Source organism: Salvelinus sp. IW2-2015, linkage group LG35, assembly GCF_002910315.2.
Source record: "Salvelinus sp. IW2-2015 linkage group LG35, ASM291031v2, whole genome shotgun sequence".
NCBI lineage: Eukaryota > Metazoa > Chordata > Actinopteri > Salmoniformes > Salmonidae > Salvelinus > Salvelinus sp. IW2-2015.
Genome location: NC_036874.1, coordinates 6,281,020 through 6,308,645, shown reverse-complemented (window position 1 = coordinate 6,308,645; position 27,626 = coordinate 6,281,020). Strand labels below are relative to the sequence as shown.

Sequence of the window (27,626 nt, the reverse complement as noted above, 5' to 3'; positions counted from 1 at the left end):
GGCGACTGGTGGGCGATAGATAACAACAATGTTAAGTTGAGTGGACAAGTGACACTGACAGCATGGAATTCAAATAAGGAGATAGACGAGAGAGGGGGAAAAGAGAGTCTCCACTTAGGAGAAATTAGTAGCCCTGTGCCACCACCACAACGACCTGATGCTCTCGGACTATGTGAGAACACAGATGACGAGAGAGCAGCTGAAGTAGCAGTGTTTTCTGGGGAAATCCATGTCTCCGTCAGGGCCAAAAAAAGTGGAGGGACCGCAGATTGGCAGTTCCAAACTTTGCCAGAGACTAGGAATTCAACATGGGTTGTGCACGCAGGTTACACTAAATTAGAAGGATTGCAGCCACGGGGTTGGGAGCATCTGTAAAACCTGTGAACTGGGAAACACAAAGCTACAAAAAAGCCAAAGGAGATGAGAAAATAMCTAGGTAAGATACTCAAATGAGAGTGGCAGGAGCCTTCCTCGCTTTCCTTCCTCAAATAACTCTGCAGAACGACTCGGCAAAATGTCTTTGCTTCGGCGACATCTCAGCTTACAGTTGCCGCTGAAGTAGTCCCCTAACACTGTACTGTGACTCACCTCTACCCATAGAGGCAGACCAGTCMCTCGCTCTGAATCTCACTTCATCCACAATTGTTCCGAATGGACGTCAAATATCTTCCTTCGTTCAAGTCCACCTCATTCCGTCAACCAAAATAAGGTTTTGATGCTTTTCTCTATTTTTGGATGTAGACTAGTTCTGTCATCCAATTTCATGACACTCAGTCATTTTCAGAAGACCTTTCTAAACCATGCTTTGTCAGTAATTACAGTATGCCATTGAAAATAAACAACAGTATTTGAAAAATGTGTGAACTATGGTGAAGTCATGTCAACATGTGTAGTATGTATATAAGGCAAAAAATACCCCACTTCTAAAGGAAGAATATTGAACAATTCTTTATTTCAACATTCAACAGGGTACTAAATACTGTAATTTGCATCCTCTCATGTTCAATCAAATAAGAAGACTACTTCCGCCCCTCCAACCATCACAGTCAGTCCTATCTGCATGTTTATCACTGGGATGGTTTTTCAGATTGATCCAGACTAGGTGTCTGATTCACTCTCCCACAGAGAAATGACAAATGTAACATGTACTGAAACTACCATAGAATGGTTAATAGCAACACAGCCAGGAAGGTAGGGTGACAAATAGGCTGTGGAGCGGTATTATTGTGTTTCTCATGCTGAGTTATTGGACATAGCTGATGGTCAGTGTGTCATCTCTTCACACCAAAGACTTTCAAACCATGTCGATAGCTATGGGGGTGGTAAGTATGTGTGTACATGATGTACTGCTCATACATTGGCGTTTTCTTGTCGAGTGCAGTGCATCATAAATGTTTCCAGCAACATGGAATGAGTCATGCCCTGGACAAAGATTACTGAAGATGCATGATAAATCAAATATAATTTTTTTGAAACCTTTGTCAAAAACGACCTATTTGCATTTGGTAACTACTGCCAAGTTTGACACTAGAAGAGAAACTAACCAAATAGCTTTCCAAGCCAACCTAGTATTATTTTCACCTGTTTGCTACAGGAACCTTTGCTGTGGTATTGTGTGGCTCTAGTCTTGGACTGCATACCATTCCAAAAACCTTACATCTTTCCTCTGCCCTTGACGACTAAACCTTGCAGAATGGAAAGTACTGGATAGGCGAAAGCAGAAGCTCTACCTTCCAATGTGCAAGAGGTTGGTTAAGGCCAGATGGATAAGGTCACAGTTTTTGGAATGGTACTCAGCCCTGGCTTGATATCAGACTCAGGGTTTTCCCCTAACTAAATGTATTTTCTACCGCCACGGGGCTTCTGGTTWGAACAGGAAAGCCACTTGAACCACTCGAGGACTGGGTGGATGTCAACAGACTGATTTGCATGAGGCACAAGGTCTTAATTTGCTATAATTGGARAAAGTTATAGAAGACGTGCCTATATAATCTAATGAGACATTTCATTAATGAGTCAATTATTGGTTTGAATAGTTTTGCATACTTACACAGATACCCTTTTCAATGGTAACACATTCATATACTACCTACTACATTAACAAGCAATTTACAAAAGCACTTTTACCACAACAAATCATTATCTCCCTCTAAAACAGCTGGACTGCGGACAGGAATGGACAGGACTGCTAAGTCTGRCTGTTTACTTAAATAAAATTATTCCATGACGCATTTCCCACCACAACCAAAACCACTTTGAGACCTCAGGTATAGTGTTCAATATTGCCTCAGACAGAATGCCCAAGGGAGGAGTAGGTGTTTGATTTCGTAACCAACTAATATCCTGTCCTATGGGTGTCATTGAGTACACATGATTAAACCTCCAGTACGCCCACAACTGGGGCATATTCATTACACCAATTCTGTTGCAAAACGTTTCTTAAACGGAATGGAACGGGGAGGGACCTACCTGGATTTGTCCAATAGAAACTCTTGTTTTCATTGCAAAACAACTGTTTGGACTAATTATTACACCCCTGATGTTCTCCTCCATTGATCATGAATCCTTTGACAATGAGATTGACGTGGTTGTACCATACACAAACCTTCAGTCTGAAGGGCCTGCAGAAGGCCTGGGCCCAGAACTTGGCCCAAACTCATTTGAAATGTTGTAGCAGATCCAGGAAGACAACAATGTATGTGCATTTCTCTTGTGCTTGTGTCAAAAATGTGTCCTTTATACACACTGTACAAGGACAATATACTGTATAGTCATTATACATGAGGCCAAAGCTTTGTTACGTTGGTGGCAGAAGTGGAATTGTGACCATGACAWCCATCACTCCTGAAGTCCTATGAAGGACTAGTTAGTGAGTCAGTGTTGACATGCTTTTCAATAGGGGAGRGTTGTGTAACAACTGCAACCCACCACCCAATGGATCCTGTTCCAGAACAGGTTACAAACCCTTTTGAGTCCCTACAGTACTATACTGTAGGTCAGGTCTCCATGATACTGATTGGTGTATCACGAAGCACACACCACTACCTCACCACTACTCTCTATATACCGTTACCCTGTACTACAGACCACATACCTCAGTAAGCACCCACAATGACTCACATGGCACAATAGCTAAGTCAATTCTGCGCAATAGTCAAGACTCTCTCTCYCTCTTTAGTTGTSTTGTTACTGTTGCTCACTGGAGCTAATTGACAAGGACGGGCGAAAGGGTGATTGTTGGTGGTGTGCTTCACACATCTTTGCACTCGTCAACAAGACATCCATTTAATCAAATGTAATCTGTTTGACGGAGACAGAGCAACTCCTTGAAAGAGGAAGTTTAACTTTTTAATTTGATTTACTGTATTTCTATAGAAATTRTGTTACCCCAATTATCTGCAACAGCTTCACTCTTGCTGATCCTGGCGTTATTTGCCAGTCACCTGTCAAGTCAGATCAGTGTGATGGACAGAAMACAGGAAATGAAAGCTATGCAAGATGTTTGAGAACAGCAGAGGCATCATTTAAAATGTGTGGGGATGGTTGTACTGTAMAGTACAACATTCTCTTGCTGTTGTACCTCCTGTGTTCAGTTAGCTATGATTCATCATTGGGAAGCACTGCTGATTACACAATCATAATCACTGTTACTATTATTATTCTGTTTATTATTGGTCAATGCATTCTTTTACAAGTTCGTTCCATTGTACTTCTGTCAGTAAAGAACWTCGTTWAGGTCATAATTGCATAGCTGAAGCTTTTCTGACAGCTATGTGCCCTCTTTTTGCATTGTTTTGTTTAGCAGWTTCTATGGGGGTGCCACAGGGTTCAATTCTCGGGYCGACTCTTTTCTGTATACATCAATGATGTCGCTCTTGCTGCTGGTGATTCTCCTTTCCACCTCTACGCAGACGACATTCTGTATACATCTGGCCCTTCTTTGGACACTGCGTTAACTAACCTCCAGACGAGCTTCAATGCCATACAACTCTCTCTCCTTCCGTGGCCTCCAACTGCTTTTAAATGCTAGTAAAACTAAGTGCATGCTCTTCAACCGATCCCTGCCCGCCCGTCTAGCATCACTACTCTGGACGGTTCTGACTTAGAATATGTGKACAACTAYAAATACCTAGGTGTCTGGCTAGACTGTAAACTCTCCTTCCAGAATCACATTAAGCATCTCCAATCCAAAATGAAATCTAGAAATCGRCTTCCTATTTCACAACAAAGCATCCTTCACTCATGCTGCCAAACATAMCCTCAAAACTGACCATCCTACCGATCCTCGACTTCGGTGATKTCATTTACAAAATAGCCTCCAACACTCTACTMAACAAATTGGATGCAATCTATCAMAGTGCCATCCGTTTTGTCACCAAAGCCCCATATACTACCCACCACACGCTCTCGTCGGCTGGCCCTCGCTTCATACTCGTCGCCAAACCCACTGGCTCCAGGTCATCTACAAGTCTTTGCTAGGTAAAGCCCCGCCTTATCTCAGCTCACTGGTCACCATAGCAGCACCCACCCGTAGCACGTGCTCCAGCAGGTATATCTCACTGGTCATCCCCAAAGCCAATTCCTCCTTTGGCCGTCTTTCCTTCCAGTTTTCTGCTGCTAATGACTGGAACAAACTGCAAAAATCACTGGAGCTGGAGACTCATATCTCCCTCCCCCCTTTAAGCACCAGCTGTCAGAGCAGCTTACAGATCACTGCACCTGTACATAGCCCATTCAACTACCCCATCCCCATACTGCATTTATTTATTTATCTTGTCCTTTGCACCCCAGTATCTCTACTTGCACATTCATCTTCTGCACATCTATCACTCCAGTGTTTAATTGCTATATTGTAATTACTTCGCCACCATGGCCTATTTATTGCCTCACTTCCCTTATCCTACCTCATTTGAACACACTGTATATATACTTTTTCAACTGTATGTTTGTTTATTCCATGTGTAACTCTGTTGTTGTATGTGTCGAACTGCTTTGCTTTATCTTGGCAAGGTCGCAGTTGTAAATGAGAACTTGTTCTCAACTAGCCTACCTGGTTAAATAAAGGTGAAATAAATAATTAATTAATTWAAAAAATTGTTCTCTAGGCCTCTGTCTTTTGAAATGTATTTGACATACATTATTCAAGTGACTTTTGTGGGAACCCAACGGGCAACTTCCTCAAGTATGTTCATGCATTTCCTATAACAGCCATCACTATTGAAACAATACACCTCTGTTTCCGATGCAGGGTAGTTCATCAGACTCCACCATGGAGAGACAAGGCAGGCTAATTGACACACAACAGTAAGGTTATTAATACCTGTGGAGCGAAACAATGGGACTTTGTAGAATGAAACATGGAACACRTACAGCTGCTTTTCAAAACAGCTTTTCTACCTCCATTCATTTGAATCAGTTTTTCATACACAAGCAGTATGAATAAGGTACTCTCAGATTGAAAATGAGTTAGTATAGCATTTTGTTGCACCTCTCAGTCAAAAAGAAAGTAGAAAAGGAGAATGCCAGGAGAAGGAATCCCAACTGTACTGAGTTCAAAACCGCTGCAAGAGGATGTATAGCATGTGTGGCGTAAACTGCCTAATACCCACCAGCCTCCTGTGGTAATGTCAGTTTCTGTTCTCAGTATGAACACTGTCCCCAGTAGGAAACTGCTACAGTCACCTACATGCACCCAGTTTAAGCATCTGCCAGTAGGAAGCATCCTGCAGCTTTTGAAGTTACAGCATCAAGACCAGCCATCGCTCCCATCTGTAAGAGAGCAGTCACACACAAGCAGTTCTCACTTYTACACCAAACACCCCACTTAATGGTTGTCTGTGCATTTATTGCATGTTGTTGTTGTTCACAGACAAAGTGGTCTAGCACACCCCCAACCTGAGCAAGTACATCTTGCTTTCTTAGTGGCGTTAACCTGCCACATCCCACTGGCAGCTAGCTTAATCGATACCTCTTTCCTCTTCCTCCACCCCATGAGTCTTTGGTTGCTGACCTGCCAGTGTTATAGGCCGGCTGGACATCAGTCCTGATGGCTCCCAGTCTGATTGTCTGTCATTTCCTCAGCTTGATGTCATAGGTTTTAAGCAATCAATACTTATTTTTCTGAAGATGTTGTACACATCTTTTTTGCCATGTAGGGGCTGAATCCCCCCCAGCTTGGACCATTAGGTTTAGTTTGGTCCCAGTCAATATCCTTGACATCATTTGAGTAAGAAAATTCTTAAGATGTATAACTACCACAAGTTTATACTGGCCTGATAAAGGAGTCAATCTATAACACCATCTGCAACATTATCACAAAAATCTCAAGTATCAACGTACAAATACTAAACCTTCCAAGTTTCTCAATGGGATTAAAAATATATATTTTTTGTGAAGTCTCAGTAAAAATTCAATAGCACTGAAACATCTCCCAGACAGAGGTCAAAGTTCAACAGCAGGTCAGAATCACAGCAAGGGCCAGGCTGCAGCCCTCTGCGGTAACCATGGGAACTGTACATTGGTGATTAGCCAGGACCTGTAGTGAGCGGGATTTGGGCTGGACGGTGTATCGGAGGGATTTGGGCCGGACGGTGTATCGGAGGGATTTGGGCGGACGGTGTAGTCGGAAGGGATTTGGGCCTGGACGGTGGTATCGGAGGGATTTGGGCGGACGGTGTATCGGAAGGGATTTGGGCCGGACGGTGTATCGGAGGGATTTGGCCGGACGGTTATCGAGGGATTTGGGCGGACGGGTATCGGAGGGATTTGGCCTGGACGGGTGTATCGGAGGGATTTGGCCTGGACGGCGTATCGGAGGATTTGGCCTGGACGCGTATCGGAGGGATTTGGGCCGGACGGGTATCGGAGGGATTTGGCCCTGGACGGCGTATCGGAGGGATTTGGGCCTGGACCGGCGTATCGGAGGGATTTGGCGGACGGCGTATCGAAGGGATTGGTGGCCTGGACGGCGTATCGGAGGGATTTGGGCCTGGACGGCGTATCGGAGGGATTTGGGCCTGGACGGCGTATCGGAGGGATTTGGCCTGGACGGCGTATCGGAGGGATTTGGCCCTGGACGGCGTATCGGAGGGATTTGGCCGGGACGGCGTATCGGAGGGATTTGGCCTGGACGGCGTATCGGAGGGATTTGGGCCCGGACGGCGTATCGGAGGGATTTGGGCCGGACGGCGTATCGAAGGGATTTGGGCCGGACGGCGTATCGAAGGGATTTGGGCCGGACGGCGTATCGAAGGGATTTGGGCCGGACGGCGTATCGAAGGGATTTGGGCTGGATGGTGTATCGAAGGGATTTGGGCTGGATGGCGTATCGAAGGGATTTGGGGGCATTTAACCAACTTTAACCTGAATGTTTTGATAGACCTGTACCTGCGGGGAGAGGGACAGTAAAATATTCCAAAATAAAAAAAATTGCACTTGTTRGACAAGTTAAGCTTCRTACATCATGTATTACTACAGGGAATGGGATTGGTAAATGTGACAAAACCATCCCTATAATCTTTACTTTATTTGACTTTATGTCAAGACACCACAGGCTTAGATGAGGACATCTTGATAATTCATCAGAAACGTATGAATGTAAGATGTCGAATAGATAAATGAAAGGACAGCTATGAACATRGCATCTTCAGAATGATTAAAATAGCTTTCAGAAATGCTTGGTGCATTTCTTTCTGAATGCCATTTTAAGCCTGGCAGAATTCCTCAACATTGTGAAAGAATTGGTTACAGCTGCACAATGCGGAGCCACAAGGAATTCTGTGATGCTCGGAATAGAAAGCAGTGGCTAATTCAATTCTACTACATAACTAAACRGGACTTGATCACTAATGTTAAGATATGCACAAGGAAAACAAAACTCTTCTCAGAATTTTCTGGGCTTCTCATTGAATCACTGGACAAAGAGCTTGAAAACTGCACTGAGAGCAGTTTGGCTGCTGGATTATGGCATGATTGTTACGAGCACTACAGGCCATGTGACTATCAGGCAGCCTATGAGGTCATGGAGCAGTCAGTTCTCAGCTCCCCGAGAAGACTGTCTCCACCACCTAGCAAGCTCCCTCTAAACACCATGGTAAATAGTCATTCCCCTCTGAAGCCATGAGGACTTTTTCCAACAAGCCAAAGAAGACAAGACAGATTTTAGGCAATATGTTATTTATATTTTATACATATATATTTCAATTCAGAGAAAATTAGTATCTAACGATGATATGCTGTATTACATTCAGGTTTAAGCCCTTTAAAGACATTTTAAACGAGAATTTAAATGACAAGAAAATCTAACTCTGAGAGAAGACAAAACGTCACCCGATAACAATCGAGAGAACTTCAATTCCATGAGACTTGAGTGGTTAAAAGACCACACCAGATAAACAGGCAAAGAAAACAAACTCAAAACAGTATGGTATGCTCTCTTTCAGAAATCTCACATTGTTCCCTCAGTTCTGTGTTCAGACATCATTTTTGCTTAATGGGTGTASAATGTTAAWTMTCAGGTTGTGTTGGTCCCCCTAGCTCACTCTCCTGAGGTGATRTCAKACAGGAAATCCAGTGCTGTCAGTCTACGGTCTCAGGGGCACTGTAGCTCTTGTTTACGACCTCTCTCCAGAGAAAGAGAGTAAAGTGCTGGTGTTTAATCCGGTCCATACATGAAGACGAGACGAGCACAAGAGACCTGAAACAGCGGCATTTGTATAACTACATAGTATACTGTACAAAACAAACCCCAAACACTATACAAATATACAAAATCAACAGGATTAAAACAAAGTCATTTCAAAATATTCATTAAGTGAGGTGAAAGAAGAAAAACAAACGTGTTGATTAAGAAAACTACAGATTATGGTAGGATTTGAGTTAATATAGATGTGCCCAATATCTATAAGTAGGATCAACAGCAAAACTTGCTTAAGTGAGTATAATGCTAAACCTTCAATAGAGTGAGTGATGTAGTATTTTGAGCATCTGCTTCYTCAACAATACAACCTGATAATCAGAGACAACGGGGTAGGAAATTTGTCTCATGTCTTATTGCTTGCCAAAGAGATGGACTTTTATAGGGCTCTACAGTTACTTCTTAGAGAAGCGAAAAAATTTAAAAAAGGAAAGAAATGATCCCTTTTGCCAGTTCTGTCACTCTGAAACACACACACACACACACACACACACTTCTCAGGATAAACGTTCCATATTACACTGAAAGACTGCAAATTAGTTCAAGTCTATGCCACCTGTGAACCTGACTGCTTTAAAAGGAGAGAAAGGATTCCCATGGAAACACAGGAAGATAAACTATGCCTAGACAAATTGAATTAGATCTGTCTGGCCCAGAGTGTAAAACCTGAAATGGTTAGTGCATTTCCCATTCGCTTCACAGCGTGAAAAAGTGATGGTGGTTGCGGGTAGGTCATTGTTGGTCCTCCAACAAGCCTTTCACATGTCAGCGTCAGCTGACACAGACTGTCCATACCTTATAGGGAAGCTCAGTTGGAAGAGGGACAAGGGGGGCAGGGATGGTCTCGGTTCCTCGGAAAGAAGTCGATGGTAGACACTTCCTGTACGTTATGCAATGATATCCCGTTCTCTGTGGTCAGGCAAGTTCAGTTCAGCTTTATTTTCTGACAGGTCAGGATACCCTGGAACTTTGAGGGCAGGTTAGGAAGCAGTCACATACTGAGGAGACCACAATAAGACAATGGGCTGATTTCCTGATCATCACAGGTCAAGTTTCTGCTCTCACAGGACTCTAGAGGCACTCAGTGGAAACTCAATCCAGAAACTTGCCAAATACTCTAGATGAACCAAAACYCATCTCCAACACTGGACAGTACTCTATAAAGCATGACAATATTTTTAGGTGCATGTTTTCTTCTATGATTTAGTAAAAAATATCTGAAGTAAAGCTTTCTACAGACACCGACACAATGATCACACAAACTTCTCCCTACAGCCATTATTCAGCTTAGGGTTATACCGACAGAACACAGCCTCAAAACAGAAGTTACAGTACTAGGGTCTACTCTGATGCAATATCTCATTAAAACAGGCCTGCCCAGACAACTCACTTTCTCAGAAGGCACTGTGTGAAAATTAAGGTCTGTGTGAGGTACATTTTTGGGATGATTGATTATGTGCATTTCAAATACATGCTATTACAAGCTAAGCTGTGGAGAAAAACTCTTCAACTTCAAAACWGAAAGTTKGCCACCACTGTATGCTAAGACATATACACCTAGAGGAGCTTCACCATACAATCATAAAGCTTTAGCCGATTTGTCATTAGCAAATAACTACAAAAGACAAATCAACAGACCAGACTGTTTACGTTTCTGGCTTTGATACTGTAATCATTTGAGAGGTTAGTTAAGGAGGGGTTATTTATGTTAGAAAATACTGAAGCAGTTACAAACCTAGAAAAAAAAGCACCTACAGGTATTTTACCTGAAATATTTAAAGGGGTAGGCAAGACTATGTAAAGTGTGACTGAATGCTAATCACCTCTCCCCGCAGAAATATCATCATTGAGGCATGTACACACACCTCTTAAGGTTCATTGGTAAAAAAAAAAAACGGGGAAAAAAATTTTATAAGGGGAAATGAAATCAAGAATGTAATTGAAGAGAGGATGACATTAGCAGAGAGGAGCTACATTACTCCTTGCATCATTCGCTCCTGTAGTGAGGTCCACTGTTTAATGGAGAACAAAGAAGATGGACTGTGGAGCATGCCATACAGGAAGCAGCCAATCTACAAATAGTCGGAGGGATATTTTTACCGAACTTACTACAATTCCCATCAGGCATTTCACTATATTATCGTTAAAAAACATTTATTTCAGCTAGAAGAAAAAAAGAGAATGTTTCTTCAAAACACTGCTGTCCAATGAATTAATCTTCCTACGGTATTTTTAAGCTGTGGAGGGATAAAAAAAAAAAAAACTATAATTATTAGTGGAATATTGCTAATTGATTACTAAAAGGGGAAAAGATGGAAGGCTGTCAGGAGGGCCTTCCTCAGTCACTGCTGTCCTCCTCATCTTCGTCGTCCGACACGTTGTTGAACTTTGACCCTGACCGGCTGTAGGAGTCCGAGCGTGGGCCTAAGCCCATCCCCCCTCCTGCGGAGGCCAGCTGCAGGTAACAGAACTCACACACACGCACCGGCTTGGATGACTGGCTGGGCAGCAGGAACTTCTTGTCAGAGCACGGGCCACAAACCACATAACCGCACTTGCGGCAGTGGTGGCGGCGGCTGAGGGGCGTGAACTTGATCTTCTGGCAGCGCATGCAGAGGGTGGCCTCTGAGTCTGGKATCCAGACGGCGGCGTGCTCGCCAGTCGGCGCCTTGCCGCTCTTCTCCAACAGGTCGCCCACGCACTTGCCGATGTGGCTCATCCACTCTGACTTCTCGGTAGCGGTGGCGGCGTAGACGGCGAAGGACTTGGTGGGTGTCTTGATGAGCCAGCCGTTCCGCAGGTCGCCCTCGTCAGCCACCGTGTCGATGGTGACGCTCTCCAGCGGGATGATGTGCTGCTTGTTGTACTTCTTCTTCTGGATGACAATGTTGCCGTAMACCAGGATGTCGTTGAACAGGAAGAACTGCCGCGCCTTGGGCTTCTTGCGACACAGCTTGGTGAGCACACCCTCACCGATGAGTACGCGGCCCGGTATGACCAGTGGCTGGCCCGCCGCGCCGAAGCAGCCCTCGACTACCTGGATCCGCTTGGAGTTGGCCTCGCTGTTCGCCAGCCGGTCCACCATCTTAGCCTCGCCTGGAGCAGACAGAGACAGGAGGGAGAGAGAGGAAAACGATTGTGTTTTAATTTTTAGCAAATACCCCTTCAAACCTGCGATACAAAGATTGAAAGTGGAAAAAAAGTGTCATCCAGTTCATTGCATTATAAGAATATGAAAAGCGATATAGGAAATATATGGCAGGCAACACAGACGCGTTTCAATAGAGAACTTCTAGCAAAATGTCCATGGACTAGGCCTCTCATTTAGTCAGCTGCTTTATTAACTTAAGACTCACTCAAAATGAGGATTTTTTTGTTGGACRTCCTACTCCAAAATACATGAACATGTAATTATGTTATCTTCCTTTAAAATTCATCTGAAAATCAAGGACAGTTTCATTTTCTCTCTTAAATCTCAATGACATCACCAGACCATTCTATATTAACCCAAAAAGTAATTTAACTAGCGTAACTCTTAGCTAACAATTATTACATACATCTATTAATAAGGTTGGCTAAAAGATAGTCAGAGGACGCAACATTGTATTTGTCCCATTATGGCAACTGTGAGAGCATGGGCAGTGTCATTGGGGCCATCTCCATTTTGAAGTAGTCAAATGTTCTTCCTCTACTACTTCTATGAGTTGGTAAACAAAGTGAAAGGGTGCATATTGCCACCTGAAGTGTGCTGTTTGAACAGGTATACATTTACTGCCACCTGCAGTTATGGAATGTTTTCACACAAGTATAATTCATTGGCTGATCCCTCCTGATGACCTGGATGGAATTATGTGRTCCTTCCTTTACTCATAGGAAGTCCCACCCTGCTAACTACTTCAAAATRGTGAAAGTCCTCAATAGTGCTGCCCATGCTAAAACGGACCCTTGGGCACTAGAATCCTCTCCCTCTCTATGGGTTGGCTACACTTCCAGGATTACAAATGACCTTGGAGGTTCTCGGACGAGCTGATGAAAATCTGAGGAAGATATGCAACTTGTTGTAACTTGCCACTCTGATCTTAAAAGCGTATCGCGGCAGAAATATGTATTTTTTCAGTGACGGCACCGCTGCTAAATGATTATAGGGGAAACACTGCTTCAAGGAACGATAAACACACACACACACACACACACACACACACACACACACAAATCGAGACGCAAACACTTAGTATTAATAACTCCCATCGTCCCCAAAAATAGATCTGGACAATCATTTTAATGAAGGTTGATAGCTGMAGAATAACGGTGTCCACAGAAGATGGGTGTCAAAATCAGAAAGAGTTTAATATGGGTCTTAAAGGGATAGTTCACCGAAATTACTAAATTATGCCCTGTAAGCAGTCGATGGAGAAGGTATGACAATCCATGCTTTGGTTTAGTTTGCCTGGCACGGTTTCCACATGCGAACATTGTAGCATTTAAGGCACAAATCCCACTCCAGTCATGGGACCGATAGCTTTTTTCACACGTCATATCCAAATCATCTGAAAGTATCTAACATTGATTGTAAAGCTCAATAAAGTMACTTGTTGATGCTTYAAACATGAAGCACGAAAAACTCTAATATCAGTCCCATGACTTGGAAAATGTTGAAACAGAWACTAAATCAAAGCATGGATTGCTGTCATACCTTGTCTATAGACCGCTTAMAGAGTAAGGAAACCAATATGTAATTTGTGTGAACTATCCCTTTAATGTACCAGTAGAGAATTGCACTGTGACATTATATTCTAACAGGTTCTGATGTACCAGTAGAGAATTGCACTGTGACATTATATTCTAACAGGTTCTGACATACCAGAAGAAAAACCAAGCTGCTCCTAACTTTCCTAATGACAATCTCCGTTACTCACTCGCCTCCTTAACCTCGCTCTCTGCCCAGAAGACACCATCTCTGTCTCCCTCAACCTAATTCCCTCGCTCTCTCTATCCTGAGGACACTCACATCTGCAACTTCCCCACTCCAATTTGCATACCGCCTCAACAGATCCACAGATGATGCAATCGCTATTGCACTCCACACTGCCCTATCCCACCTGGACAAAAGGAACACCAACGTGAGAATGCTAATCATTGTAGTGGAGCAGGTTGAGAGCTTCAAGTTCCTTAATGTCCACATTACCAACAAACTATCATCGTCCAAACACTCTTTAATTATTTGGTATTTTTATTTTTTGTTTCTCTTTTTTTACTTAACACATTTTTCTTAAAACTGCATTGTTGGTTAAGGGCTTGTAAGTAAGCATTTAACTCTAAGGTCTACACCTGTTGTATTCGGTGCATGTGACAAATACAATTTGATTTGTTTTGCTCCTGCAGCTCATACTCCTGATTCCTCTCTATCCCAAAAGGTAGATGCTCCCCTCATCTCTCCCAGTCTTTGGAGTGAATCCAAAACAAGATAAGCAAACACAGAAGTTTCTCTGCTTTGACCCAACTTCGAGCAAAGGCACTGAGTGGGAGCTTATAATTGTACATTCATATACACTGCCGTTCAAAAGATTGGGGTCACTTAGAAATGTCCTTGTTTTTTTAAACAAAAGCAAATTTTTTGTCCATTAAATAACATCAACTTGATCAGAAACACAGTGTAGACATTGTTAATGTTGTAAATGACTATTGTAGCTGGAAACGGCAGATTTTTTATGGAATATCTACATAGGCGTACAGAAGCCCATTATCAGCAACCATCACTCCTGTGTTCCAATGGCACGTTGTGTTATCTAATCCAAGTTAATCATTTTAAAAGGCTAATTGATCATTAGAAAACCCTTTTGCAATTATGTTAGCACAGCTGAAACTGTTGTGTTGTTTAAAGAAGCAATAAAACTGGTCTTCTTTAGACTAGTTGGGTATCTGAAGCATCAGCATTTGTGGGTTCGATTACAGGCTCAAACTGGCCAGAAACAAAGTACTTTCTTCTGAAACTCGTCAGTCTATTCTAGTTTTTAGAAATGAAGGCAAATTCAAAACATAGGTAAACACACCTCTGGCAGATCTCTAATATGGAGTGGTTCCTAGCAACGCAATTTTACTCCAGGCCTGGCCCCACTGTTGCTGCTCTGGGATTGTGCTAATTAGCAGCAGAAGCTAAGACTAACATAAGCACTGGGGCGAGGCTACAGGCAGGGAGGGCACACAGGCTCACAGTTATCTGTGCATTAGCCACCTAGCCCAGAGAGCTAACACTATTGACGACAGGTGATATGGAGCCATGGAGTATAGGGCCTTGTGTGCCCCTGCCTGGAGTGGATATTGTTTAGAGACATATTAACCCTGTTAGTGAGGCCTCTCTGCCTACTGCCATGACGACAGGCTTCAGCTGCAGTCAAGAGGAAGATGAGATCTAGAGCCGGGCCTGAGAAAGAAAGAAAAGAAAGAGAAAAAAAAGAGATGAAGGATTGTGTCAGGGAAATGAATCATAGGGAGTTAGGTTAAGAGAAAGATACAAGGTTAAGAGGAAGATACAAGGCTGCTTGGTCTCTTCATTGGTACTTAATGCCCAATAGAAAGAGAGAAGGCCTAAACCTTTCAACACGTCTGATTACACAGCTATCTTTCCCGTGCATCCCGCAAAGGCGGAGGTGTTGTTAACATTTACGATAGCAAATTAAATTTACCAAAATAAAATGACGTTTTGTCTTTTGAGCTTCTAGTCATGAAATCATGCAGCCTACTCAATCACTTTTTATAGCTACTGTTTACAGGCTCCTGGGCCATATACAGCGTTCCTCACTGAGTTTCCTGAATTCCTATCGGACCTTGTAGTCATAGCAATATATATTCAAATTTTTGGTGATTTTAATATTACATGGAAAAGTCCTCAGACCCACTCCAAAAGGCTTTCGGAGCCATCATCGACTCAGTTGGTTTTGTCCAACCAGTTCTGTACTATATCACTGCCACAGTCATACCCTGGACCTAGTTTGTCACATGGAATAAATATGTGTAGATCTTATTGTTTTTTCTTCATAATCCTTAACTATCGGACCACCATTTATTACGTTTGCAATCGCAACAAATAATCTGCTCAGACCCCAACAAGGAGCATCAAAAGTCGTGCTATAAATTCTTCAGACAACACAAAGATTCCTTGATGCCTTCAGACTCCTTCTGCCTACCAAGGACGTCAGAGGACAAAATCAGTTAACCACCTATGAGGAACTCAATTTAACCTTGCGCAATACCTAGATGCGTTGACCCTAAAAACTTAAAACATTTGTATAAAAACTAGCTCTCCTGGTATACAGAGAAATACCCGAGCTCTGAAGCAAGCTTCAGAAATTGGAACGGAATGGTGCCACCCAAACTGGAGTCTCTCCGACTAGCTTGGAAAGACAGCCGGTGCAGTACCGAAGAGCCCTCACTGCTGCTCGATCCTTATTTTTCCAACTTAATTGAGGAATAAGAACAATCTGAAATGTATTTTGTAGTAGTCGCAAGTAACTAAAAGCAGCATTCCCAATGAATGGCTTTCCACAGCAGTAATATAGAAACTTCTTTGAAGAGATCATGATCATTAGAAAGCAAATTATGGACTCTTCTTTAAATGCGTATCCTCCAAAGCTCAAGCTGTTCTGAGTCTGTACAACTCTGCCAGAACTAGGATCAAGAGAGACACTTAAGTGTTTGTAGTACTATATCTCTTGACACAATGATGAAATAATCATGGCTCTAAACCATCAATACGAATCTTTCCATTCCTCCAAAAATTTTAGAAAAAAGACTGTTGCGCAGCAACTCACTGCCTTCCTGAAGAAACAATGTATACGAAATGCTTCTCTGGTTTTAGACCCCATACATAGCACTGAGACTGCACTTGTGAAGGGTGGTAAATTACTTTTAAATGGCGTCAGACCGAGGCTCTGCATCTGTCTCGTGCTCTAGACTTAGTGTCCTTTGATACATCGATCACACATTCTTTTGGAGGATTGGAACCAAAATTGGTCTACACGGACAATTCTGGCCTGTTTAGTCTTATCTGTCGGAAAGATACACGTTTGTCTCGTGAATGGTTTGTCTCTGCAAATCAACTGTACATTTCGGTGTTCTCAAACTAGTTGTTTCACTATTATTTATCCTTTGGGATGTAATTCGAAAACATAAATGTTAACTTTCATGCTATGCGGATGACACACAGCGTGTACAATTTCAATGAAACATGGTGAAGCCCAAAATTGCCCTCGCTGAAGCCTCTGTGTTTCAGACATAAGGAAGTGATGGCTGCGAACGTCTTACTTTTAAACTCAGACAAAAAGATGCTTGTTCTAGTCCCAAGAAACAAGAGATCTTCTGTTGAATCTGACAATCTTGATGGTTTGTAAAGTCGTCTCAAATAAAACTGTGAAGGACCTCTCATACTCTGGACTGATCTCTCTTTTGACGAAACAAAGACTGTTTCAAGGACGCTTTTTTCACATACGTAACATTACGGCTACCCGGATAAAGCACTAATAAACTTCAGTTAGTGTAAATACGGCTGCTAGAATCTGATAGAAACAACAATTTGATCATTACTCAGTGCTGACCTCCTACACTGGCTTCCTGGTAAGGCAAGGGTGATTTCAGGTTTTACTGCTAACCTCAAGCATTACATGGGCTTGCTCCTACCTATCTTTCCGATTTGGTCCTGCCGTACATACCTACGTAGCTACGTACGTCACAAGACGCAGGCCTCCTAATTGTCCCTAGAATTTCTAAGCAAACAGCTGGAGGCAGGGCTTTCTCCTATAGATCTCCTATTTTATGGAATGGTCTGCCTACCATGTGAGAGACGCAGACTCGGTCTCAACTTTTAAGTCTTTACTTAGTGGGTCATATGATTGAGTGTAGTCTGGCCCAGGAGTGTGAAGGTGAACGGAAAGGCTCTGGAGCAACGACCGCCCTTGCTGTCTCTGCCTGGCCGGTTCCCCTCTCTCCACTGGGATTTCTCAGCTCTAACCCTATTACAGGGCTAGATCACTGGCTTAAGTGGTGCTCTTTCATGCCGTCCAGGAGGGGTGCGTCACTTGAGTGGGTTGAGTCACTGACGTGATCTTCTGTCTGGGTTTGGCCGCCCCCTTGGGTGTGCCGTGGCGGAGATCTTTGTGGGTATATCGACCTTGTCTCAGGATGGAAGTTGGTGGTTGAAGATATCCTCTAGTGGTGTGGGGGTGTGCTTTGGCAAAGTGGGTGGTTATATCTTCTGTTTGGCCCTGTTCGGGGGTACATCAGATGGGGCCACAGTGTCTCTGACCCTCCTGTCTCAGCCTCCAGTATATGCTGTAGTAGTTTGTTCGGGCTGTGGTCAGTTTGTTATATCTGGAGTACTTCCCTGTCTTTCTGCCTGTGCTGTATTAAGTAGCCCTCTCTAATTCTCTCTTTCTTTCTCTCTCGGAGGACTGAGCCTTAGGCATGCCTCAGGACTCCTGGCATGATGACTCCTTGCTGTCCCCAGTCCACTGGCGTGCTTGCTGCTCAGTTTCAACTGTTCTGCCTGTGGCTATGGAACTACTGCTGTTCACCGGAAGTGCTCCTGTCCCAACCTGCTGTTTTCAACTCTCTAGAACAGCAGGAGCAGTAGAGATACTCTGAATGATCGGCTACGAAAAGCCAACTGACTTTACTCCTGAGGTGCTGACTTGCTGCACCCTCGACAACTATTGTGATTATTATTATTTGACCATGCTGGTCATTATGAACATTTGAACATCTTGGCCATGTTCTGTTATAATCTCACCGGCACAGCCAGAAGAGGACTGGCCACCCCTCATAGCCTGGTTCTCTCTAAGGTTTCTTCCTAGGTTTTGGCCTTTCTAGGGAGTTTTTCTAGCCACCGTGCTTCTACACTGCATTGCTTGCTGTTTGGGTTTTGGGCTGGGTTTTGTAACGCACTTTGAGATATAGCTGATGTACGAAGGGCTATCAAATACATTTGATCCTGATTACACGTTACAACATGTAAATTTTCAATACTTTGCAGTGGTGAGGCTGCATGGCAGCATCGATTCAAACACCTACATGTAAATGGAAAAAGCATACGAGGGCGCTTTGACATTCAGCATTAAAGCGTGACGCTCTGCGCCCACCAGGTTAGGCGTGGTTGTTTTCATCTGAAGGGCCCAACATGTTGGGACAAAACCAACTGCAAATCCTGGTTGTGCCTGAACTACTGTGACTCACCTCTGCTTTGCAAAGTTAAACACAGAGTGGAGAGGGAGGCCTATGCAATTTCAGAGAAAAGTGCTTCAGAGTGAGGCTAAAGATTTTGCATTAACTTTATACAGTAAGAGGCCTAACATGTCTTAGGCCTATAGTACATGTACTGCTTCAGTGGATTCAATATATTTAGTTCTGAAGATGCAGATTCCAGCTCTCATCCAAAATAACAGCATTATGACCTACAAAACATCAGTCTCACTTTCACGCCGCCTCCTCTTCAGTGTGACACGCAGTAAACAGATGGGGAAGACAGAAAAACATTCATGTCCTTTCAGCATAGCTCGGGTCATACACCACCTTCAGCACAACGGGTCAACCAGTAAGAAAGAGTGAAAGAGTAAGCACATACAGACTGAATTAACGTAGACATTTTAATACTATAGATGTACTGCTGCTGTCAAATAGGTAGGGTACACAGGGTCCACTACCTAGTAATCTCGGAAATCCATAACTAAAATCCCACGAAATTGCATCAGATGCTCGATTAAGTTCTGGGGGCAGACTAGCTAGAAAAGACACTAGAACGAGGAGGGGAAGCAGAGCTGTAGCTCCAACCCCCTCTCCTTGCAGGTTACAGGCAAGTTTATGGGCCAAATGTCCCCAATCTCTGAAATGTTAAAGATGAGCACACCTGTGAAATCGTGATTTGTCCAAATGATCAGTGACGAAAGAAAATACACACTGGAACTAGGTAATTACTCGTTAGTCGTCGCATCAAACACGTGTGTATGTCCCCGAAAGATTTAGTACTGTTATTAATAATGACAGATGAAAGACTTGATTTCAAGAGTTCTATCAAAACTCAAACAAAAATAACATAGCAAAGAACTACCTAGCCAAAACACATACAGGATAACCACCCCCTCACACAAACCTGGACTCCGGACACCACGCAACAGGTAGCAACAACACTTGGGAGTGTTTAAGTTTGTCATTTGCTGATTGGTTGCTCTTGTGCCTCTTGACTCTGAGTGGACGTACAAGTTGGCAAATGGCAGAGGGTCACCAGGTTGAAGAATGTGCCAGGTAGCAGAGGGTAGCAAGGTGGTGAATACACCTCTATCCCAGCACCAGGTTGACTATGGGCTTCCCCATCACCAGCTGGTCCTTTCAAAACCTCATAAGCTTTCCCTCCGCCATCAGCGACACCAGATCTTGGACAGGTTGGGAAAAAGGACAACCTTTTACARCGCACTCCTCATAGTTTTGGATGCTGGAGTAACAKGACKAAAGACTTCATTYTGAATGGCAGGGTTAGCTGACGCCAACACTTGTTGCTATAGCCTAMCTCAGGTTACGGGAGAAGCAGGAGCTAAAGATAAACCCATGATTAATAGTTTACGAGTAGTGATGCACYGATATTACATTTTTGGCTGATACCGATATCAGATATTTTCCTTGCCAAAGAAAATGATACCAATATTTAAAATTACTGTGGCCTTTTAAGCATTCTAGTACAGTTAAAAAGTTAACATACACAAGCAGCGGTCTAAGGCACTGCATCTCAGTGCAAGAGGCGTTACTACAGTCCCTGGTTCGAATCCAGGCCGTATCACATCCGGCAGTGATTGGAAGTTCCATAGGGCGGCGCACAATTGGCCCAGCGTTGTCCGGGTTTGGCCGGGGTAGGCCGTCATTGTAAATTAGAATTTGTTCTTGACTGACTTGCCWAGTTAAATAAAGGTTATACACACACCAAAAAGTTATTTTGTTGGCATTTACGTATGTCCCCATTTCCAGTAAAACATAATCAAAACCTATTTCTTTCACTTGCTTGCTGTGCTGTTTCGTTGTTCATTTGTTCAGTCTTTTCATTCTCAACCAGGATTTCTATGGAAAGCCATTTGGGTCTTTGCGTGTCAAAAAATATACTATTTAACACTATTTTATGTGTCAAAGAAGTTTGTTGACCAATCAGGACCTGAATATGACTGCACGTCACATAATAATTGAACGTGTTCATTATTTTTTTTACATAGTTATTACACATTGATTACACTATCACTCGTATTTCATATGTCACAACGATTCATCGATACGTATGCTATGATGCTGGTAAAGTTGTCTAGCGCACCTACAGTGCTGGTCATAAAAAAAAGCTAGCTAGCTCATGGATGCAAACAATGTTCTTCCCCAAAAATGACAATCTGTTTCAGTAGCTATAGTTAGCTAGCTAACTATATTGCTCGGTGTCATCTAAAATAACCCTAATTTATAAAACAGTTCTTATTTGATTAAATGGTGGTCGGACCCATCTATGTGAAGCTAGMCACAATAAGGATTAGCCACAATAGCRGACTTCGTGGTTAGCCTTCAAAATAATAGTATAATTCTACTATTTGTATTCATTTGCATCACTGTCAATGACATACTTTTATTTTTAAGGCAAACTGCAAATTCCACTATTGTGCTTAATCCTTATTGTGGCTAGCTTCACAACACATAACCCGGTCCGGTTGAGCCTCACTAGCCAGATGAAGCTAGCTGGCTGCTTATAACGTTAACCCTGTTGCCCAAAGCTAAGTAGCTGGCTAGCTATTTATTTTCATGAACTGAAGAAGTTTAAAATCAATAAGCGAACAACAATACTTACTCACACGGATTCCTAAATCATTGCTAAGAATAATGAAAATAACTGCAGTTTCTACTGGTCGTTGTTTTCAGGCTGCGTTGTATTGGTACTAGCTAGGTACCAAGCTAAAGTTACCTACCCCAKAAGTTGCGGTCAAACAAATAATGCTTTATTACAAACACGGTATTGTAAACACATCGTTCGTGGCCGGTGTTTGCTGACTTTTTTGTACAGCTTTGACAGTGCTACTGTATCGTTTTTGACACACAAAGACCCAAACGGTGTTCCATAGTATGCTATTAGCTTCTTGACATACATTGACGCTATTACATTGTAACTCCGGTAGGGCAACATCTGAAAAATAGAGCTTTTGGTAGTGTTAACCGGTGCTCGACCAGTCGGCGAACAGTTGATTTTCAAGGGCAACGAATTCCATTATCTTAGCTTTAATAGATTTTGCCTTTGAGTTGTCTCGTGGAAATTTTGTTACGCTTTCAAATGACTGTTTGACTTGTTGACAGCTCGATCCACACAGCAGACATTGTGGGCTAGTTTAGGAATGCTGTGTTGCACATATAGCGCAAMATTTTACGTGGCGTCATTATGTCTAGAGGTCGACCGATCAATCGGAATGGACGATTAATTAGGGCCGATTTCAAGTTATAACAATCGGAAATCGGTATTTTTGGTCACCGATTTGGCCGATTTTTATTTTATTTTAACACCTTTATTTAATCTTTGACGGCGCCATATAGAGGTCGACCGATTATGATTTTCTACGCCATACCAATTATTGGAGACCAAAAAAAGCCGATACGATTAATCGGCCTATTTTATTTATATACAGTGGGGAGAACAAGTATTTGATACACTGCCGATTTTGCTGATTTTCCTACTTAAAAAGCATGTAGAGGTCTGTAATTTTTATCATAGGTACACTTCAACTGTGAGAGACGGAATCTAAAACAAAAATCCCGAAAATCACATTGTATGATTTTTAAGTAATTAATTAGCATTTTATTGCATGACATAAGTATTTGATACATCAGAAAAGCAGAACTTAATATTTGGTACAGAATCGTTTATTTGCAATTACAGAGATCATACGTTTCCTGTAGTTTTGACCAGGTTTGCACACACTGCAGCAGGATTTTGGCCCACTCCTCCATACAGACCTTCTCCAGATCCTTCAGGTTTCGGGGCTGTCGCTGGGCAATACGGACTTTAGCTCCCTCCAAAGATGTTCTATTGGTTCAGGTCGGAGACTGGCTAGGCCACTCCAGGACCTTGAGATACTTCTTACGGAGCCACTCCTTAGTTGCCCTGGCTGTGTGTTTCGGGTCGTTGTCATACTGGAAGACCCAGCCACGACCCATCATCAATGCTCTTACTGAGGGAAGGAGGTTGTTGGCTAGATCTCGCAATACATGGCCCCATCCATCCTCCCTCAATACGGTGCAGTCGTCCTGTCCCCTTCGCAGAAAAGCATCCCCAAAGAATGATGTTTACCTCCCATGCTTCGGTTGGGATGGTGTTCTTGGGGTTGTACTCATCCTTCTTCTTCTCCAAACACGGCGAGTGGAGTTTAGACCAAAAAGCTCTATTTTTGAATCATCAGACCACATGACCTTCTCCATTCCTCCTCTGGATCATCCAGATGGTCATTGGCAAACTTCAGACGGGCCTGGACATGCGCCTGCTTGAGCAGGGGGACCTTGTGTGCGCTGCAGGATTTTAATCCATGACGGCGTAGTGTGTTACTAATGGTTTTCTTTGAGACTGTGGTCCCAGCTCTCTTCAGGTCATTGACCAGGTCCTGCCGTGTAGTTCTGGGCTGATCCCTCACCTTCCTCATGATCATTGATGCCCCACGAGGTGAGATCTTGCATGGAGCCCCAGACCGAGGATGATTGACCATCATCTTGAACTTCTTCTATTTTCTTCTATTTTCTAATAATTGCGCCAACAGTTGTTGCCTTCTCACAAGCTGCTTGCCTATTGTCTGTAGCCCATCCAGCCTTGTGCAGGTCTACAATTTTATCCCTGATGTCCTTACACAGCTCTCTGGTCTTGGCCATTGTGGAGAGGTTGGAGTCTGTTTGATTGAGTGTGTGGACGGTGTCTTTATACAGGTAACGAGTTCAAACAGGTGCAGTTAATACAGGTAATGAGTGGAGAACAGGAGGGCTTCTTAAAGAAAAACTACAAGTCTGTGAGAGCCGGATTCTTTACTGGTTGGTAGGTGATCAAATACTTATGTCATGCAATAAAATGCAAATGAATTACTTAAAAATCATACAATGTTTTTTCTGGATTTTTGTTTTAGATTCCGTCTCTCACAGTTGAAGTGTACCTATGATAAAAATTCAGACCTCTACATGCTTTGTAAGTAGGAAAACCTGCAAAATCGCAGTGTATCAAATACTTGTTCTCCCCACTGTATATATATTTGTAATGATGACAATTACAACAATACTGAATGAACAATGAACACTTTTTTTAACGTAATATAATACATAAATAAATCAATTTAGTCTCAAATAAATAATGAAACATGTTCATTTGGTATAAATAATGCAAAAACAAAGTGTTGGGAGAAAAGTAAAAATGCAATATGTGCCATGTAAAAAAGCTTAACGTTTAAGTTCCTTGCTCAGAACATGAACATATGAAAGCTGGTGGATCCTTTTAACATGAGTCTTCAATATTCCCAGGTAAGAAGTTTTAGTTGTAGTTATTATAGGACTATTTCTTCTCTATACCATTTGTATTTCATATACCTTTGACTATTGGATGTTCTAATAGGCACTAGTATTGCCAGCCTAACTCGGGAGTTGATAGGCTTTAAGTCATAAACAGAGCTGTGCTTGAAGCATTGCGAAGAGCTGCTGGCAAACGCAGTAAAGTGCTGTTTGAATTAATGCTTACGAGCCTGCTGCTGCCTACCACCACTCAGTCAGACTGCTCTATCAAATCATAGACTTAATTATAATTAAATAACACACAGAAATACGAGCTTAGGTCATTAATATGGTCAAATCCGGAAACTATCATTTCGAAAAAACAAAACGTTCCGTATTTTATCTAACGGGTGGCATCCATAAGTCTAGATATTGCTGTTACATTGCACAACCTTCAATGTTATGTCATAATTACGTAAAATTGTGGCAAATTAGGCGGCCCAAACTGTTGCGTATACCCTGACTCGGCGTGCAATGAACGCAAGAGAAGTGAACAATTTCACCTGGTTAATATTGCCTGCTAACCTGGATTTCTTTTAGCTAAATATGCAGGTTTAAAAAATATATACTTCTGTGTATTGATTTTAAGAAAGACATTGATGTTTATGGTTAGGTACACATTGGAGCAAGGACAGTCTTTTTTCGCGAATACGCACCGCATCGATTATATGCAACGCAGGACACGCTAGATAAACTAGTAATATCATCAACCATGTGTAGTTAACTAGTGATTATGATTGATTGATTGTTTTTCTATAAGATAAGTTTAATGCTAGCTAGCAACTTACCTTGGCTTCTACTGCATTCGCGTAACAGGCAGGCTTCTCGTGGAGTGCAAGAGAGGCAGGTGGTTAGAGCGTTGGATCGTTAACTGTAAGGTTGCAAGATTGAATCCCCGAGCTGACAAGGTAAAAATCTGTCGTTCTGCCCCTGAACAAGGCAGAATTCCATCGTTCCTAGGCCGTCATTGAAAATAAGAATGTGTTCCTAACTGACTTGCCTAGTTAAATAAAGATTAAATAAAGGTGTTAAAAATAAAATAAAAATCGGCCAAATCGGTGACCAAAAATACCGATTTCCGATTGTTATAACTTGAAATCGGCCCTAATTAATCGTCCATTCCGATTGATCGGTCGACCTCTAGACATAATGACGCCACGTAAAATGTTGCGCTATATGTGCAACACAGCATTCCTAAACTAGCCCACAATGTCTGCTGTGTGGATCGAGCTGTCAACAAGTCAAACAGTCATTTGAAAGCGTAACAAAATTTCCACGAGACAATCTCAAAGGCAAAATCTATTAAAGCTAAGATAATGGAATTCGTTGCCCTTGAAAATCAACTGTTCGCCGACTGGTCGAGCACCGGTTAACACTACCAAAAGCTCTATTTTTCAGATGTTGCCCTACCGGAGTTACAATGTAATAGCGTCAATGTATGTCAAGAAGCTAATAGCATACTATGGAACACCGTTTGGGTTTTTGTGTGTCAAAAACGATACAGTAGCACTGTCAAAGCTGTACAAAAAAGTCAGCAAACACCGGCCACGAACGATGTGTTTACATACCGTGTTTGTAATAAAGCATTTTTGTTTGACCGCAACTTATGGGGTAGGTAACTTTAGCTTGGTACCTAGCTAGTACCAATACAACGCAGCCTGAAAACAACGACCAGTAGAAACTGCAGTTATTTTCATTATTCTTAGCAATGATTTAGGAATCCGTGTGAGTAAGTATTGTTGTTCGCTTATTGATTTTAAACTTCTTCAGTTCATGAAAATAAATAGCTAGCCAGCTACTTAGCTTTGGGCAACAGGGTTAACGTTATAAGCAGCCAGCTAGCTTCATCTGGCTAGTGAGGCTCAACCGGACCGGGTTATGTGTTGTGAAGCTAGCCACAATAAGGATTAAGCACAATAGTGGAATTTGCAGTTTGCCTTAAAAATAAAAGTATGTCATTGACAGTGATGCAAATGAATACAAATAGTAGAATTATACTATTATTTTGAAGGCTAACCACGAAGTCGCTATTGTGGCTAATCCTTATTGTGGCTAGCTTCACATAGATGGGTCCGACCACCATTTAATCAAATAAGAACTGTTTTATAAATTAGGGTTATTTTAGATGACACGAGCAATATAGTTAGCTAGCTAACTATAGCTACTGAAACAGATTGTCATTTTTGGGGAAGAACATTGTTTGCATCCATGAGCTAGCTAGCTTTTTTTTATGACCAGCACTGTAGGTGCGCGAGGCAACTTTACCTAGCATCATAGCATACGTATCGATGAATCGTTGTGACATATGAAATACGAGTGATAGTGTAATCAATGTGTAATAACTATGTAAAACATTTATGAACACGTTAAATTATTATGTGACGTGCAGTCATATTCAGGTCCTGATTGGTCAACAAACTTCTTTCACACATAAAATAGTGTTAAATAGTATATTTTTTGACACGCAAAGACCCAAATGGCTTTCCATAGAAATCCTGGTTGAGAATGAAAGACTGAACAAATGAACAACGAAACAGCACAGCAAGCGTGAAAGAAATAGGTTTTGTATATGTTTTACTGGAAATGGGGACATACGTAAATGCCAACAAAATAATTTTTGGTGTTGTTATAACCTTTATTTAACTTGGCAAGTCAGTCAAGAACAAATTCTAATTTACAATGACGGCCTACCCCGGCCAAACCGGAACGCTGGGCCAATTGTGCGCCGCCCTATGGAACTTCCAATCACTGCCGGATGTGATACGGCCTGGATTCGAACCAGGGACTGTAGTAACGCCTCTTGCACTGAGATGCAGTGCCTTAGACCGCTGCTTGTGTATGTTAACTTTTTAACTGTACTAGAATGCTTAAAAGGCCACAGTAATTTTAAATATTGGTATCATTTTCTTTGGCAAGGAAAATATCTGATATCGGTATCAGCCAAAAATGTAATAGCGTGCATCACTACTCGTAAACTATTAATCATGGGTTTATCTTTGCTCCTGCTTCTCCCGTAACCTGAGGTAGGCTATAAAGCACAGTGTTGGCGTCAGCTAACCCTGCCATTAAAATGAGTCTTTCGTCTGTACTCCAGCATCCAAAACTATGAGGAGTGCGCTGTAAAAGGTTGTCCTTTTTCCCAACCTGTCCAAGATCTGGTGTCGCTGATGGCGGAGGGAAAGCTTATGAGGTTTTGAAAGGACCAGCTGGTGATGGGGAAGCCCATAGTCAACCTGGTGCTGGGATAGAGGTGTATTCACCACCTTGTACCCTTGCTACCTGGCACATTCTTCAACCTGGTGACCTCTCTGCCATTGCCAACTTGTACGTCATGTAGAGGAGAGGAACATCAGGA

At 42.4% G+C, this 27,626-nt stretch overlaps 1 protein-coding gene across 3 annotated transcripts in view; it reads right to left on the bottom strand.

The window, feature by feature from the left end:
• Positions 1 to 8,158: 8,158 nt before the first annotated feature.
• The window catches only part of LOC111958829 (pleckstrin homology domain-containing family F member 2), a 36,347-nt gene continuing 16,879 nt past the window's right edge, over positions 8,159 to 27,626 (bottom strand). For 2 of the 3 annotated variants that reach the window (XM_023980116.2, XM_023980115.1), the window contains exon 2: positions 8,159 to 11,791. In XM_023980116.2, coding sequence (XP_023835884.1) covers positions 11,034 to 11,780 — 747 coding nt within the window. In that variant the 5' untranslated portion in view covers positions 11,781 to 11,791 and the 3' untranslated portion in view covers positions 8,159 to 11,033. The remainder of the gene's footprint in view (positions 11,792 to 27,626) is intronic. The other variant, XR_002876580.1, reaches the window with a different exon arrangement.